Genomic DNA, 14,872 nt, shown 5'->3' on the forward strand with positions numbered 1-14,872 from the left:
GCCTTACCTGTGACTGAGCCAATGAGATCATTCCATTTTACACCCCTACAATTTGTACTAGTCTACTGATTTCAGTTGTGCCTCATTGATCATTTAATCATAAGTTACTACTTACAGTTTCACATTTCTAAATAATAAAAACGAGTTGCCAACTTTTGCACCCCTTCCAATATTATAAAAATTTGAGTGAATACAGGGTAGATCAAAAATATATATACAAACTTTAAACTGGCTCTACAAACGACACTCTTTGAAATCACAATAGGTATGGGTCAAATGTATAGAACAGTAGTTGAGCAACAGAAGACAGTAGAGTTGTGACACACTAATATCAGTCTACAAAGTGAAACTATGGCACAACCAGGACTGGCATTTGAGCAGCGAAAAAGCATTTTCAAATGGTATTGGAAGCTGAAGAGCATCGGTGAAATGCAATGACATCGGCGGCAAAAACATGGAACTGAACCACCACCACATGTGAGCACTGCTTGCCTTTGTAAAAAGTTCGAAACCACTGGAAAAATTATGGACAAGCACAAGGGAATATCAGGCCAGTCACATGCAGAAACAGGTGAAGAACCTTCTGCACTGGTGTTAGATGCATTCATACAATCACCACAGAAATCAACAATGTGCATGTGAACGAGGTGTGAGTAGCGTGAGTGTATATCATATTTTGCACAGAGTAAAATGCAAAGTTTACATTCTGTAATTGTTACACGCACTGAATGAGAATGACCAAGGCAGACGACGTCAGTTTAGAGAATGATACCTTGTGTGGGTGAAGATTATACCAATTTTGTTCCCAAAGTGGTGTAGTCTGATAAGTCACATTTTAAATTAAATGTTACAGTAAACAGGCACAACAGTGTGTACTGGGTATTGCAAAATCTTCACGCTTATGTCGAGCGAGCGGTCAGTACTCCAGGACTTGATGTCTGGTGTGGATTATCATCAAGAGGATTGACTGGGCCTTTCTTTTTCGAAGGTACGAATACTGGCAGGAGTTACCTCAAGATGCTCGATTAATTAATTTTACTGTACATTCGTGCTTTGATTGGTGATGAACCAATTTTCCAAACAAGATGGTGCTGCACCCTACTTTCATAGGGGTGTGCATGCCTTTTTGGATAACAATGCACCAGGTCATGGGACTGGATGAAGAGGTCCAACCAAATACCCCAAACATTCCCCTGATTTGACCAGATTTGATTTTTTAATTGTGGGGTTCCCTCACGAATGGAGTGTACAGTAGACAGCAACGACACTAGCGGAACTGTTTGATGGGATTGTAGCTACTCTGGCGGATGTGACATTGAATGAGTGATATTGTGTTCACAAGTGTTTGGAGGTGGGTGGTTTGCAGTTTGAGCACCAATTGTAGTTGTTTCACTTTGGGTCATTGTAATACTGATGATATATATAAACCTATCTTAAAGAAAGCAAGTATACATTTTTTGATCTACAATGTATTTGTTCTGATTTCATCACACAGCACTTCATTACAGATAATTGCATAATCTGAAGAAAGTCTGAGTTTCTACTCTAATTAATACTGTCTGCAGGGTCATTAATATACAAAACTGTTATAACTTCAAGTAGAACAAATATATGTCAAGGAAGATGCAATACATGAAAGACACAGATCAAGTAAACAGAGCAAGACGTGTGTAAACTTTAACAGTCAAATCATAACTGAGTCCGAGTCTAGCGGCCGCTGGCTGGCTGGCCACTTAGGTGGCACAGCTGCTGCATTGCTGGCAGACAGCGCCGCATGTAGAGGACGCGCGTAATTGCGCGGCGGCACTTTGAAAGATCAGCGAGTCACAACACTATTCCCCCCTTTGAAGTTTTTGCACAGGTCTTGATGGAGGTGGCCTGTAGATTGCTAATGTCCATAGGTGTTGTATGACTGGCCTTAAAGTCTCGAGGAGGAGGCTTCCCGTATGGATGGAAGTGTCCCCGTTGATAACGGGTCGAGATGACAGGAGACGTAGGGGTCGAATCTGCTGGGACCCCGTGCACCAATCTGCTCGTTGCGGCAAGTCCGGTTGTTATAACAGGAGACATGGGCGATGTGTCCGTGCCTGTAGGAGAAGAAGGCGAGTAGAGTTGCTCCGACAGATGATGGTCATATGGTTCCTGCATGGGCACGTCTCCTGGTGGCGTCAGTTCTTGTGCTGGCACCAAGATGATGGTGAGAGGACTGCGTTGTGAGTAATGAGAGATTCCAGTATCCCAAGTGTCAGGTAGAGCAGAAGGTAGTGTAGAGGCATCCGGAACAGGCGTTGCCGGCACACAAGGCCGAAGCTGGTCCGAATGGCGCACTGCAACACCTGTATCCATCTGGATTTCATACAGGCGTCGGCCACGGTGTCGTAAGATGCGGACAGGACTCCATTTTGGCCGCCTGCCATATCCCCGTACCCATACAAGGTCATCGGCGGTGAACCGGCCAAGCGAAGGCACCCGCGGCCATGAGGTGGAAGGCCGCAGAAGATGAAGTAGCGTGCGGGGCTGTCGGCCATGTAAGAGCTCAGCCGGGCTGCGATCGCCCATGGGGGTGGAACGGTAAGAAGCCAGAAATTGGAGAAGCGCATCATCAGGCGCAGAAGAAGTCAGGAGCTTCCTCTTCAGAGCCTTAAATGTGCGGACCAGTCATTCAGCCTCACCGTTTGACTGTGGATGGAACGGAGAGGCCGTGACGTGCATGACGCTGTGACAAGCACAAAAATCTGTAAAATCGGAAGAGGCAAATTGCGGACGATTATCAGCAACAAGAGTAGAGGGAAGGCCTTCCAAAGAGAAAATGCGAGCTAGAGCATTGGTGTTTGCTGCGGTGGTACGTGACGTGCAACGGACAATGAAAGGAAAGTTAGAGTAGGTGTCAATAACGAGAAGCCAATAAGTACCTAAAAAAGGTCCTGCGAAGTCAGCATGAATACGCTCCCAGGGCTTCTCAGGCGAAGGCCACGGTGACAAAGATGACTTCGGGACGGCGGCCTGTGATGCACAAGGGCCACAGGCAATGACCATGTGTGCGATTTCAGAGTCTATACCAGGCCAGTACACATGACAGCGCGTCAGAGATTTTGTGCGAGAGACACTCCAGTGCCCTTGGTGAAGGAGGTGCAAGACCGAAGCACACAAAGACGCAGGTACCACAACACACGGCGAAGCATTTTCGGTGGAAAGGAGGATAACACCATCCCTAGCCGTGAGGCGATAATGCAAAGCATAGTAGTTCCGCAACGGATCAGAAGTCTTAGCGGACCGACGATCTGGCCAACCCTTCTGAATAGAGCGTAAAACCCGGGAGAGGGTAGGGTCAGAACCCATAGCAGCCACCAGCCGGTACCCGGTGATGGGGAACCCGTCCACAACCCGCTGCTTGGCGACATCCAGGTGGAAACACAAAAGTTCGTCCCTATCGAATGCCAGATCAGGACCCATGGGAAGAAGAGACAGTGCATCAGCATTCGCATGTCGAGCCATCGGCCGGAAATGAATCTCATAATTGAAACGAGACAAGTAATGAGCCCAATGCTGGAGGCGGTGTGCAGCCTTGTCGGGAAGTGACGTTGATAGATGAAACAAGGAAACAAGTGGTTTGTGATCCGTAACAAGATGAAATTTGGAGCCATAGAGAAAAACACCAAACTTATGAGGAGCATAAATAATGGCCAAAGCTTCTTTTTCAATTTGAGAATACTTTTGATGGGCATCCGTGAGCGTTTTGGAGGCATAAGCAATGGGTTGTTCAGAACCGTCAGAAAAATGGTGCGCAAGGACTGCACCGACCCCGTATTGAGAGGCGTCCGTGGCAAGAACAAGATGTTGGCCAGGTCGAAAAGTAGCCAGGCATGGGGCCTGTTTCAGCATAGTCTTCATTTTCTAGAAAGCCGCATCGCATGACGCGGACCAGTGAAAAGGCACGTTTTTATGTAACAGGCGATGCAACGGCTGAGCCACCGAAGCAGCAGATGGTAAAAACTTGTGACAGTATGCTACTTTCCCAAAGAAGGCCTGCAGTTCCTTAACAGAAGTAGGGTGAGGAAGGGAATCGATCGCAGCGACAGTTTGCTGAAGCGGACGAATACCATCCCAAGAGAGTTAAAACCCCACGTATGTGATAGATCCCTGAAAAATTTTTGATTTCTGAAGATTACTTAAGACCGGCAGTCTGTGAGACATGAAAAAGTGTGCGGAGATTTTGAAGATGTTCGTCAGTGGTGGAGCCAGTGACAACAATGTCATCCTGGTAATTTATACACCCAGGGACAGTGAGCAATAATTGTTCCAAGAATCGCTGAACGAGAGCAGGGGCACTGGCAACTCCGAATGGCAATTGTTACTATTGATAGAGGCTGAAAGGCGTGTTTAGGACCAGAAACTGCCGGGAAGCAGTGTCGAGAGGAAGTTGATGATAAGCTTCTGATACAGGTCAAGTTTAGAAAAATACTGGCCTCCAGCAAGTTTAGTGAACAATTCTTCAGGTCGAGGCATAGGGTAAGTGTCGAAAAGGGATTGAGCATTTGCAGTGGCTTTGAAATCGCCACGGAGACAAATATCACCATTTGGCATAGCAACGACAACGACAGGAGAGGACCACTCACTGGAAGTGACAGGAACCAAGACCCCTGAAGCAGTGAGACGATCCAGCTCCCGTTTGACCTGATCACGAAGGGCCACAGGAATGGGCTGAGCCCGAAAAAACTTAGGCCGAGCAGTGGGTTTGAGCGTGATATGAGCTTCAAAGTCGTTTGCACGGCCTAACCCGGGAGAAAAAAAGGGACGAAAATGTCGTCGACAAGGAATCCAATTGAGCATAAGGAATAGCATCAGAGACGATTTTGACAGATTCATCTATGGAGAACCCCAAAACGCCAAAGGCATCGAAACCAAAAAGATTCTCCGCGTTACTATGGTTGACCACAAATATGGGAACAGTGCGAATGACAGATTTCTAAGATACCTCACCATCAAATTGTCCCAAGAGAGGAATCTTCTGTTTATTGTAAGTCCGTAATTGCCTAGTGACAGGTGACAGGATTGGAGAACCCAACTGAAGATACGTCTGAGAACTGATGATAGTGGCAGCAGAACCAGTATCCACCTGCATGCAAACACCTCGACCAAGTATTTGGACAGTGAGGAATAACTTCCCTGAAAGGGAAGAAGTACAATTGACAGACAATACAGAATCAGAATTAGCGTCATGTTCATGAACATCATGTATGTGGCTGGATTTGCAAACGGATTACACATGACCCATTTTTTTGCATTTGTGACACACGGCCCAACGTTGTGGACAATCTTCTCGTGAATGTTTCGTAAAACACAGCGGACATGAAGGACGTTGCCGGGGGTTTTGCTATAGTTTCTGAGAGGTTTGTTTACGGCTAGGCCGAGGCTGCGCGTGGGAGTGTACTGCGGCCACGTCGGCCGGCGGGGACACGCCGCACGCGTCAACATCGCACAGAGGTTGTGCTTCCCCGACGTCACCCATTCCTCTATTTGCGCTCCAGCGGCGCGAGAATTTTCAAAAGACTGAGTGATGGATAGGACTTCATCTAGAGTCGGATTTGCCAACTGAAGGGTACGTTGCCTAACTTCTTTGTCGGGCGCCGATCGGATAATAGCATCCTGTACCATGGAATCGGCGTAGGATTCTTACTGAACTTCAGTAACAAATTGACACTTTCTCCTGAGGCCGTGAAGTTCAGCAGCCCAAGTGTGACAGGATTGATTCGGTTGTTTTTGACAATGATACAAGGCAACACGAGAGGCTACCACATGCGTTTGCTTTTGAAAATAGATGGACAGAAGTGAGCACATTTCAGCAAAGGACAAAGACGCAGGATCTTTCAAAGGATCCAATTGCGACAACAACTGATACATCTGAGGTGAAATCCATGAAAGGAACAGAGACTTACATGTTTGTTCGTCCGCGACATGAAATGCCAAGAAGTGCTGTCGAAGACGTTTTTCGTAATCAGACCAGTCTTCCACCGTCTCGTCGTAAGGAGGAAAAGGAGGTAGAGACGACGACGAGAGACGCCCCCGCATTTGATGCCGCGACGAAATCACGAATCGCATTTGTGAGAAGCTTTTGCTGTTCTATGACACCTTGCAATAGTTGCTCTAAAGTAGCCATGGAAACATGTGGGGTCAACATGGAAAAGAAAAATCACTACCTCTTCGCCAATTGTTATAACTTCAAGTTGAACAAATATATGTCAAGGAAGACGCAATACATGAAAGTCACAGATCAAGTAAACAGAGTAAGACATGTGTACACTTTTAACAGTCAAATCATAACTGAGTCGGAGTCCAGCGGCCGCTGGCTGGCTGGCCGCTTAAGTGGTGCTGCTGCTGCACGGCTGGCAGACAGCGCCGCATGTAGAGGACGCGCGTAACTGTGCAGCGGCACTTTGAAAGATCGGCGAGTCACAACAAAAACACACAGAAATGCTTCCAACACACTTCCCTGGGGCACACCTGAAATTACTTCAACATCTGTCAATTACTCTCCTTAAAAGATAACATACTATGTCATTCCTGGCAAGAAATACATAACCCCATTACAAATTTCTCTTGATACTTCATACGAGTGTGCTTCCAATAATATGTGTAGGTGTGGTACTCAGTCAAATGTCTTTCGGAAGTCATGAAATACTGCATCCACCTGACTGCCTCGATAAATGGCTTCCAGAATGTCACACGAGAAAACTGCAAGTAAGATTTTGGGTAATCAATGTTTTCATCTTTTTTAAAAAATGGTAAAATCACTTCCTGTTTACAATCACTGGGTATTACATTTCATTTCTAAATTTTGCTGGTTTTGCTACACAGATATTACTGATATATCTGTAACAGCTTTGTATTCTGCTCATAATGATGATGTAAATCTTTTTTTTCTTTTTTATAGAAACCATAACCTTAAGCTGTTACATAGCCCACAAGTTCTAGGAAATATGCAAGGTTACACGCCACTGTCCTTATTGACATACAATGAAGTTGCAAGTCTTTATCAGAACTGCAAAATGCAGGCTTCCAAGGCTAGTCTTTACTTCTTACAGTACTGCTATTTTCTTTGATGAGGGACTGTTGTACTAGAATAAACATTTGAGCTAGTTTACCAGTAAAGTGTATAAGCTGTTCTCATATGAAAGCAGTAAATGTCAGAAAATCTGACCACCTACATCCTTAGCATCTAAAAATGTATTCTGTAAAAGGAGATGAAGCATTTGACAGGAGAAGAAGAAGAAGAAGAAAAATACTTTAGATCATTGTAATGACAACATTTTTACTTTAAGACAACTAAAGGTAAAGAGACTGGAGAGGAGTCTGAGTAACCATTTAGTGTTCATAGACCTCTAAAAGGTGTACGGCACAGTGCCAATGAAGAAACTGTCCAGAGCAAGAGTAAGTTACAAAACACATGTTAGAAGCACATGCAACCAACTAAAGTTTGCAAAATGTGTAATCAATATAGGGAATAAAATTTTGTCACAGCCTTTCAGAATTACAAAAGGATTAAATCAGGGAAGCTGCTCATCTCCTATATTGTTTAAAAATACATCCCAAAAGCCTTAGATCCATGCAGTAGGAACTGCGCAGGAATGGGCATTCAGATTACAAAGGCTCAAATTTAAGATTGAATAACAAGTACACTGTTTTTGTTCTACTGATTTTTATTTATTTCGAACTAATATTCAGCTTATTGGTTCACCTTCAGGAAGCAACTGACAAGCGCCTGAAAGGGATACTAGTTCTTAAGTAACCAAATGGCTCAACTGCCTGTACACCTTGCTCTTCACAGATGATCATATAGTGGAAGCCAGTGAAGAAGATATTTGCTTTATGCTAAGAAAGTTATTAGAAGAATATGATAAGCGGGCACTAAAAGTAAACTTTCAAAAGACTGAATACCTACACAGTGGAGGAACTTAATAGTAGAGGGCACGTGTATCAAGGCATGTAAAAAATTTACATATCTGGGTAGCATCCTACTGGAAGACAGAAAAAGTAATTGAGAAATACAGCAAAGAGTAGTCCACGGAAAAGCAGCAAACCACGAACTAAACCCTCTGTTACGGGCTTCTAAGATAAGTTGGAAAGTGAACAAGATGCTCTACAGAAGTACTGCAGTGTCTCAGATATTGCACTGACAGTCAACAGCCACATTCAGTTAAGAATGAACTCACAAACTGCAATTATTATTTCGCATCAGCTGTGGAATGTTTCAGAACAAACAAAAATTTGTGCTGGACTGAAACTCGAACCTGTATTTCCTGCTTGTTGCAAGTGGTCACCTCAACCACTTCAGCTATTCGAGCATCCTTCCAGGAATGGTCCAAATCTCCGTTCGACCTGGTGTCTGCTCTCTCCTGTGCTCACATTATACCACCATGATAATCACAAAGGGTGAGATGCTATTTTTTTCCTGTCATTGTCTAGCTAAAGAATGAAATGTCGGAATCACAGCAATACAGTGTGAGCACAACAGAGAGTAGACAGGGCAAAAGGAGAGTTGAGCCACTCCCAGAAGCATGCTCCAACAGCCGAAGTGGTTAAGCTCGCAACAAGTGAGAAATTCAGATTAGAGTCCCGATCCTGTACGAATTCTCACTTGTTCAGAAATATTCTACGGCTGATGCAGAGCCATAATCACAATTGGCTAGTTCATTCTCTATAGAAGTACTGTAGAGCCTGTAATGACTAGGGACGTTAGCACTGAGAGCTTACTGCAAAAAAACTTGTAGGAATGGAGTACCACAGAAGGTTATGTAGACTATCTCAGCAACACCACATAAGAAAAACAACAATTAGGGAAATGATCCAAAATCATAAAGCATACGATAGACCAGAAGGGTGGCAACTCACCTGGTATGGCTGTACAATGCAAATAACAGATGACCAAAGAAGATCTTGATGTACCATTCTCAGAGAAGAAAGAGAAAATGAATACCAGAAGTAGCCTGGTTAGACGGGATAAAGAAGACCATGAGAAAAAGGAAACTGACAAAGACGAGGAAGTGTGAGGTGACAGAAACCGATAGAGACAGGTATGTGGGAAGTGGCGGTGACAGCTGTACGATCACCACAGGAGAGGGAGAGGGAGGAAGGGGGGGGGGGAGGGAGGGAGAGAGAGAGAGAGAGAGAGAGAGAGAGCGAGAGAGAGAGAGAGAGAGAGAGAAGCGGTGGAAACAGTGGTCCTACTCTGCCTTTGACAGCAAAGGTAGTATCACTCATGTTAATAGGAGGAGGAGGAGGAGGAGATTAGTGTTTAACGTCCCGTCGACAAGGAGATCATTAGAGACGGAGCGCAAGCTCGGGTTAGGGAAGGACGGGGAAGGAAATAGGCTGTGCCCTTTCAAAGGAACCATCCCGGCACTTGCCTGAAAGGATTTAGGGAAATCACAGAAAACCTAAATCAGGATGGCCGGAGACGGGATTGAACCGTCGTCCTCCCGAATGCGAGTCCAGTGTATGTTGTTAATAACTACACATGCAACAATACAGACATGAACTTCCTTAATAGCTATTCAATAGTACTTAACAGTACTTTCAAATGAGTCAAATTTTCTGCTTCCACAAACAAAAACTTTTTGTTACTTTTTCAACTGATCTGGAATTGCAGACAGTTCAACATCCTTTCTCTGACAATCAGACAGTGCAAGTTGCCTCCTATTATAACAGAAGACTACATGCATATATGAGGGGCATCCAATAAATAATGCAACACTTTTGTTTCTTGGTTAATTTCAGTTGAAAAAATGTGGAATTTGTTGTGGGACATTGTGGAACATTCTCACTTCAGCCCCTCCAGTTTCATGAAGTTCCAATACATGGCAGTGCTATACCAAGCCTTTAAAATGTCATCTGTAATGGAGGTGTGTTCCAATCAGTGAGCTGCCATTGAGATTCTTCCAGCATGAAACCAGAGCATTGCAGATATTCAGAGGCACTTGAAGAATGTCTCTGGAGACCTGGCAGTGAGCAAAAGCACGGTGAGTCATTGGGCGAGGGGTCTGTCATCATCGCAACAAGGTTGCACAAACCTGTTCCATCTCCAGCATGCCGGCTGGCCGTTCACACAACTGTGACTCCTGCAATGTTCAAATGTGCAGATGCTCATCCGAGATGATCGACAGATCACAATCAAACACATCGCTGCTCAATTGGACATCTCTTTCGGTAGTGTGGGCACGCTTGTACACCAGTTGCGTCACTCAAACGTGTGTGTCGGGTGGGTTCCTCGCTGTTGAACAGAAGATCATACAGAGCAATGCAGTATAATCTGTGCAGAATTTTTTGTGCGTTATGAGGCTGACCGTCAGAATTTTTTGTCAAGAATGTTAACAGGCAATAAAACTTAGGTTCATAACTTTGAACTGGAAACAAAACGGCACTCCACAAGTGGCACCACAGCATTCCTCCTCCAAAGAGAGAGTTCAAAGATGCACCCTCAGCTGGTAAACTCAAGCTGACAGCCTTCAGGGAGTCTGAAGGGGTTATCCTGTTTGATGTCCTCCTCCTTGGTATGACAATCAACTCTGAAGTGTATTGTGCTACCCTCAGGAAACTGAAAAAGCAACTCCAGCATGTTCATTGGCACAAAAATGCGAACGAACTTCTCCTTAATGAGATTTTCACTCTGCAGCGGAGTGTGCGCTGAAATGAAACTTTCTGGCAGATTAAAACTGTGTGCCGGACTGAGACTCCAACTCGGGACCTTTGCCATTCACGGGCAAGTGCTCTACCAACTGAGCTACCCAAGCACAACTCATGCTCCATCCTCACAGCTTTACTTCCACCGGTACCTCGTCTCCTACCTTCCGAACTTTACAGAAGCTCTCCTGCTAACCTTGCAGAACTAGCACTTCTGAAAGAAAGGATATTGTGGAGACATGGCTTAGCCACAGCCTAGGGGAGGTTTCCAGAATGAGATTTTCACTCTGTAGCGGAGTGTGCGCTGATATGAAACTTCCTGGCAAATTAAAACTGTGTGCCGGACCGAGACTCGAACTCGGGACCTTTGCCTTTCGCGGGCAAGTGCTCTACCAACTGATCTACCCAAGCACAGCTCACGCCCCATCCTCACAGCTTTACTTCTGCCAGTACCTCATCTCCTACCTTCCGAACTTTACAGAAGCTCTCCCCTAGGCTGTAGCTAAGCCATGTCTCCGCAATATCCTTTCTTTCAGGAGTGCTAGTTCTGCAAGGTTCGCAGGAGAGCTTCTGTAAAGTTTGGAAGGTAGGAGACGAGATACTGGCAGAAGTAAAGCTGTGGGTACCGGGCGAGAGACGTGCTTGGGTAGCTCAGTTGGTAGAGCACTTGCCCGCGAAAGGCAAAGGTCCCGAGTTCGAGTCTCGGTCCGGCACACAGTTTTAATCTGCCAGGAAGTTTCAAACTTCTCCTTCTCCATGACAGCACAATGCATCACCCAAGTCTGTACATCCGATAGAAGCTCACAAAACTTCACAGGACTGTTCTTCCTCATCCAGCCTACAGCCCGGATCTCTCACCTTCTGACTCCCATCTGTTTGGTCCAAGGAAGGACGCACTCCACAAGAAGCAGCATGTGGATGATGGCGAGGTTATTTATGCAGCAAGACATTGGCTCTGACATTGACCAGTAAAGTGGTACCATGCGCACATGCATGCTCTCCCAGGAAGGTGGTGTAAGGCCACTGTATTAAATGGAGATTATGTTGAAAGACATGGTTTTGTTGTCACAAGAGTGGGGAATAATATGGTGTACTGGAATCCTAAATAAAAATAACTTACTTTCAGAAAAAAAATGTGTTGAATTACTTAATGAATGCCCATCATGGAAGTGATTGTGTCATTTTTGTGTGTAAATTACTGTGTCCTTTACAAAGAGGTTTCGCTTGTGTGACGACTATAGGCAGAAGGCATATAAGTGACAATGGCAATGCAAGGTGGCATTTTGAAGGATACTGCGGATGAAGGAGAGTCTACTAATGAAACTGAACAAGAAGAACCTCTTCCTCTGTGCGGTGATATAAGTGTCATTGGATTTGAAGTTGGCAAGGAAAAAGAAAGTGATAGTAGTATTGTCTGTTCCGTGTAAATGAAAGGTTTGTCATGATGGCAGCAGGACTCTTGTCAAGTTTCCGTACTTCGTGGTTGCTTGGAGTAATCAGCACACTGTGGAATTTGAATTTTCCTATTTCTTTCTTTATAGATGACCTTCCTCACAATATGTTTCATAAGAAGAAATGAAGACATTTCTTGGTATAACAGTGAACATAAATTAAATCCAAATGTACAATTATGTGACTATTCTTCAAAGATGTTTGCTCTCACCCCCGATCTCTTCCCACACGAAATAAATATCAGCTAGGAACAAAATGGTTGGCAAAATAATGTAAGCAGAATGGGTTAATCCAGTTGAGAAACAGTATTTAGAAGTACAACTGTGGATTCAGCCTATGAGAACACATTCAGCAATACTCAATGGGATTTCTCAGTAAGGCAACGCACCTTGCCACACCACGAGAAGTGTCCACAAATGGCTGGATGAGCACAATCAAGATTCTTAAGCACAACCCTCAGCCACAAATTCCCAAGACCTTTATGCAATTCAACATTGGCGAGATCACTTCAGTAATCAAGTCAGATGTGCAAATCCTCTGCCATGAAACCCACAATAGCGATGTTGATCTGTGAGCACCAGGCTGAGTCATATCCAGCTAATCTACCTGCCTTCTATACTGCAGTCAGCAATTAGTCTGGATGCTAGTGGACATTCAAAACAGCAGTTCTGTAATGTTTCTGCTTTTAGTCAAACTTGCATTTATTGTTGTCTCTTAAAATGCAGTTCACACTTAAGTTCCTTGATCACAGAACAACATTCCGTTTTCATCCTCATCTCAGGAAACCAGTGGGACTCTCCGAACTCTGTAGGCTCAAAGGTTTATTGCTGAATTATTTTCTGCACATGTAGTCTAATTCTATAGTAATGGAACATCCAAGGTCACGGTATGTCTACGATGAAGATCAGCTTGTACTGCCTCTACTGTTTGTAGTAATTGTTAATGGCAGTGGGGATAGGGATAGGGGAGGGTAGCAAGAGGAGTGCCCCTACGGCAGCTGACACAACATTGGTTTCTTAAAATCAAACCAACCACAAAGCAAATAATTATCAGAACTAAGTAAAAACGCACATTTAAATATACATGTCACTACTGAGACATTTGGCACAGGAGTAATATGTAAATAACGTAATTTGAAACCTGACAAGTCGCACAATAAATGAAGAGCATATTATTGCGTCCATGACATGAATAAATCTACAGCTAATACTGCTATTTTTCTGGCTAGTTTTTATTTTATTTATTTACTTTTGCCAGTGGCAACTACTTAATACAACTGGATGGGTAAGTGGGGCAACAGCCCTTTAAAGTGACAATATTTAACAACTTCGTGTAGACAAAAAATAGCTCCAGGGTAGCTACTCAAACTTCGGGGAAGGTTCCCTGAGAATTCCAGGTATGAGTAGAAAGATGCTGAGATAAGAATCATACCACGATAATTCCTCTCAGCTGGGATATATCGCACTAGCCATAAGCAGTAGTTTAACATCAGCTTTTAAACACTGATAAATTATATAAAATAGTCAATAAAATTTAATTTTAACGCTAGGTTAAAAAACACAAAATTCACTGAGATTTGACGAAATTCCCTAAGATTTCCCCGATATTTCAGAGTAAAATATAATTCCTTGAGAATTACCGGTTTTCCAGAAAAATCGGCAACTAAAATCTAATAGGGTATTTAAAATTGATATTTGGCAGATGAGCTGATGCTTTGGCTGGGACTCTGGGAAATATGAGCCAGAACAATTTGTTTGGAAAAAAAAAAAATTGCAACCAGCCTGGACAGACACATCCTTCCACCTACATGAGCAATTACCGTCGTCAATCAGAAATTGGATTTGAAATATAGTATATACATGACAGTGACAGCTTAGAGTGGTCATCATTTAGGTGTTCATTTTTGTCCACTAAAATGGAGAAAGGTGGAAACTGTACAGAGTCGGGAAACGGGCTTTGTTTCATGGCATCAGAACGTGAAAAAAATTGACTAGGCATTTTCTTTTAACGACCATCTAATCCATATTCTGGTCGACATATGACAAGTCGTCTGCATACCGCACAGAGGGCTTGGTAAGTTTGTGTCGAAAAGCAATAATTAATTATGGCTAAAATTGAATAAGTTAATTTTTCGTTAAAGTATATTATCTCATGGATACATGCTCACCGAATATTCTTCTTCCTTTTTAATTTGAATGCCATTTTCGTTCATACCGGTAGCTTCTTTTTTATGAAATTCTGTTTCGGTTCTCTCCATACCCTGCAACAAAAATTTTTAACTACTGGTCAAATTTTTGGAGACAGTTTCTTGTTATCCTTCATTGCATAATACGAATACGTGCGTTTAGACACTTCGTATCAAATAAGTATTATGTAAACAAACTAAGGAACTTCAAATTAACATACGACGGAGACAATTTTTTTGGTGGTGTTAAAAATGTTGTAACGCCGTTACATTGAGAAACTTACAATTACTGTCTCGCGTTATCCACAATTTAAACAGCAGTAAAGGATGGTTTCGTTTCTTACACACAATCAGGCACCACCATCAGTACATGATTTTCAGCTTTGAAATCCCGGTTGCCTGCCTATAGCCTTCTGCGGTCCAACCTTTGAACCCTCAAACATATGATCGAATTCACTGCACTTACAACGGGAGTCGTCAGCGAATACTTCTTTCACTGATGTTTACTCCGGCAAAATTTCTATTTTCGAAATCGACGTAGAGACGCCACTAATATTT

The 14,872-nt window shown here is 43.6% G+C and overlaps 1 protein-coding gene across 2 annotated transcripts in view; it reads right to left on the minus strand.

Annotated features, from left to right (window-relative positions):
- The window catches only part of LOC126209775 (gastrula zinc finger protein XlCGF57.1-like), a 107,007-nt gene extending 92,138 nt beyond the window's left edge, over window positions 1-14,869 (minus strand). Inside the window, exons 1-2 of one of the 2 annotated variants that reach the window (XM_049938902.1) lie at window positions 14,781-14,869; window positions 14,297-14,389 (exon numbers count right to left, since the gene is read on the minus strand). In XM_049938902.1, coding sequence (XP_049794859.1) covers window positions 14,297-14,386 — 90 coding nt within the window. In that variant the 5' untranslated portion in view covers window positions 14,387-14,389; window positions 14,781-14,869. Of the gene's footprint in view, window positions 1-14,296; window positions 14,390-14,598 lie in introns of both variants that reach the window. The other variant, XM_049938901.1, reaches the window with a different exon arrangement.
- Window positions 14,870-14,872: the final 3 nt, after the last annotated feature.

Source organism: Schistocerca nitens, chromosome 10 (genome assembly GCF_023898315.1).
Source record: "Schistocerca nitens isolate TAMUIC-IGC-003100 chromosome 10, iqSchNite1.1, whole genome shotgun sequence".
In the NCBI taxonomy this organism is placed as follows: domain Eukaryota; kingdom Metazoa; phylum Arthropoda; class Insecta; order Orthoptera; family Acrididae; genus Schistocerca; species Schistocerca nitens.